Source organism: Lipotes vexillifer, unplaced genomic scaffold (assembly GCF_000442215.2).
Source record: "Lipotes vexillifer unplaced genomic scaffold, Lipotes_vexillifer_v1.1 scaffold426, whole genome shotgun sequence".
Taxonomy (NCBI): domain Eukaryota; kingdom Metazoa; phylum Chordata; class Mammalia; order Artiodactyla; family Lipotidae; genus Lipotes; species Lipotes vexillifer.
The window spans coordinates 2,236,351-2,238,555 of record NW_006779491.1 but is presented as its reverse complement, the minus strand read 5'-3'; the positions used below and the strand labels follow the sequence as shown (position 1 = coordinate 2,238,555).

The following is a 2,205-nucleotide window of genomic DNA, read 5'->3' as shown; positions in this document are numbered from 1 at the left end:
GCCCCGCCCCCCACCCCCAGACTGGTCACATATGCGTGGCATCATCAGCAGTGATGGCGAGAGCAACTGAGCTCCCCCTGTCCCCCAGGAGGGACTTTCCACTTGTAGAAAGCATATATAGCATACCCACCCCCAACTCTGCCTGCAGAGCAGGAGCAGCTTTCTTCGGAGAAGACTCGCAGCTCCCAGGGACACAAGTTATTGGGATACAAGTTATTGGGATTCTACTTCTCAGCTTCACATTCCCAGTTTAAAGTTTTACAGGGATTTATTTTTAAGGACTCAATAAAGGAGTGTTTGAATCACCTCATCAAAACTGGTCCCCCACTCTCACCCCCTGTACTTTGGTCCAGGAAGCTGAGGAGTAGCCACTGTCCTCCTGATCTGGTTCCCTTTAATTTCCCCCAGATTCTCCAAAGAAAGTCCCAGCCTCCTGACCCTGCCATCCAGTCTGCCACCAGGCTTGATTCAAAAAGAGTGTGGCTGCTTTCTCCAGCCTGACCAGTGGGCCCCTCTAACCACCCTGCTTTTATTTATTTACTTAGGCCACGCTGTGTGGCATGTGGGATCTTAGTTCCCCAACCAGGGATCAAACCCATGCCCCCTGCAGTGGAAGCAGGGAGTCTTGATCACAGGACCGCCAGGGAAGTCCCTGACCACCCTGCTTTTAGTTGTCTGATAACCTAACGCTTAGTTGGGAGGAAGATCTGAATAACTGGCCTTAAGAAGAATGTGAAGCACAAAATGAAAGGTCTTGGGAACAGCTGTTGTTTATGTCTTTCTTCCCTTTTCTGGAAACAGCCACTTAGTCCATGGGCCGACTCTTTCAGCCTTAAAGCGGTGGGTACAGGGTCTAAACCTGACCAATCGGAGCACCCCAGGCCTCTGGCTACAGATCAAACCAATGAAGTCACTTCAGGACTGCTGGAATTCTTGCTGTTGAGGTTGTTGGTAGGTTGTAAGGTTGGAGCTGCCAGGGGCCTATGGGTAAGGTGAACCTTCCTGAAAATCTGAAGCCAAAGCAAAGGGAAGCAGCGGTCCAGCGACTGATGACTTCCTTTGAAGCTCTAGATTCAGTCATGTCCAAAGTCAGTAAAGTCACTGAAATTTTTAGTTACACAGCCCAGTGAGTTCTCTTTTTAAATACAAGTAACACTACCACCTGCCACTGAACATTCCTTAATATACACCTTAGACAGAAAAGGTGAGTCCTGGGATCTGTTAGAATAACCAACAGTTTATTAAAAGCTTGCCATGGGGCTCTGTGCCAGCCCCGTAGCTGGGAGGGGCTCTCATGACTGCCCCCAGGCCTGCAAGCAGCCCCTTCTAAGGTTCTTATTTTGTTCCCCTGCCCCAGCTCAAATCTCAATTAAAAAAAAAAAAAAAGGATAAAGGACAAGACGGCACAGGACGTCAGACAGCAACAGGGGAATGGAGAGACCCAGGCATCCTGACCCCAAGACCCCATCCTGATCTTTCTTTCAGGAAGAACTTTTCCTCCCGTTCTCCCCACCCCAGGCCCCAGACCTGCTCTGTCACATCCCAGGTCTGGGGGGCCTGGCATCCCCAAGTCCATGGCCCCATTCCAGGGGGTAGTATAGTTCGCTTTATATAATATATCTAGACCCACCCTTCCCCTCCCCCAGGGGACTAGATGAATATTTGACACGCATATCTCCCTCCTTTCCCGAGGCCCTGATGGAGAGGAACCCTGGCACCATGGTGGGGAGGCAGGGGCTCCTGGTCAGCCTTGAGGCACCTATGCCCAAGCTGGCCTTGGGCCACTGGCCAGCCCAAGAAGCTCATGAGATAAGGTCTGAGGGGAGCTGGAGCCAACTTCCTGTCCCCCACCCTTGGGTGGACCTCAGGCTTACAGCCCTCCAGGATCAGGCTCCACCCACCCCTGCCTCATTCATCGGCTTATCCACCTTGTACTTCAGGAATAGAAGTGGGAGGAACCATTGAGGATGTGGGAAGCGACACTGGTGCTGCGGCTCAGAGGCCCAGGCACTGCAGCAGCAGGTGGGCCCACATTGTCACTGCCACTGCCCCCCGAGGCTGCTCGTCGCAGGGGCTGGGGGCTGTTTCTTAGCAGCAGCAGGGCTCCACCACGGGGTGTCCCACTCTGTGCTGGGGGCCCCAGCCAGCTTGGGGGACCCGGGGGAGCCAGGAGAGAGGGCTGACGCCAGGCTGGGGGGGGCATTC

At 53.5% G+C, this 2,205-nt stretch overlaps 2 protein-coding genes across 2 annotated transcripts in view; one reads left to right on the top strand and one right to left on the bottom strand.

Annotated features, from left to right (window-relative positions):
* Nucleotides 1-70, top strand: part of HIRIP3 (HIRA interacting protein 3) — a 2,478-nt gene extending 2,408 nt beyond the window's left edge. Inside the window, 1 exon segment of the mRNA XM_007452766.1 lies at nt 1-70. This exon segment is cut by the window's left edge and continues 2 nt beyond it. Coding sequence (XP_007452828.1) covers nt 1-70 — 70 coding nt within the window.
* A 1,866-nt stretch (nt 71-1,936) lies between these two features.
* Nucleotides 1,937-2,205, bottom strand: part of TAOK2 (TAO kinase 2) — an 18,213-nt gene continuing 17,944 nt past the window's right edge. Inside the window, exon 19 of the mRNA XM_007452765.1 lies at nt 1,937-2,190. Within this exon, the coding sequence (XP_007452827.1) occupies nt 1,937-2,190 (254 nt within the window). The remainder of the gene's footprint in view (nt 2,191-2,205) is intronic.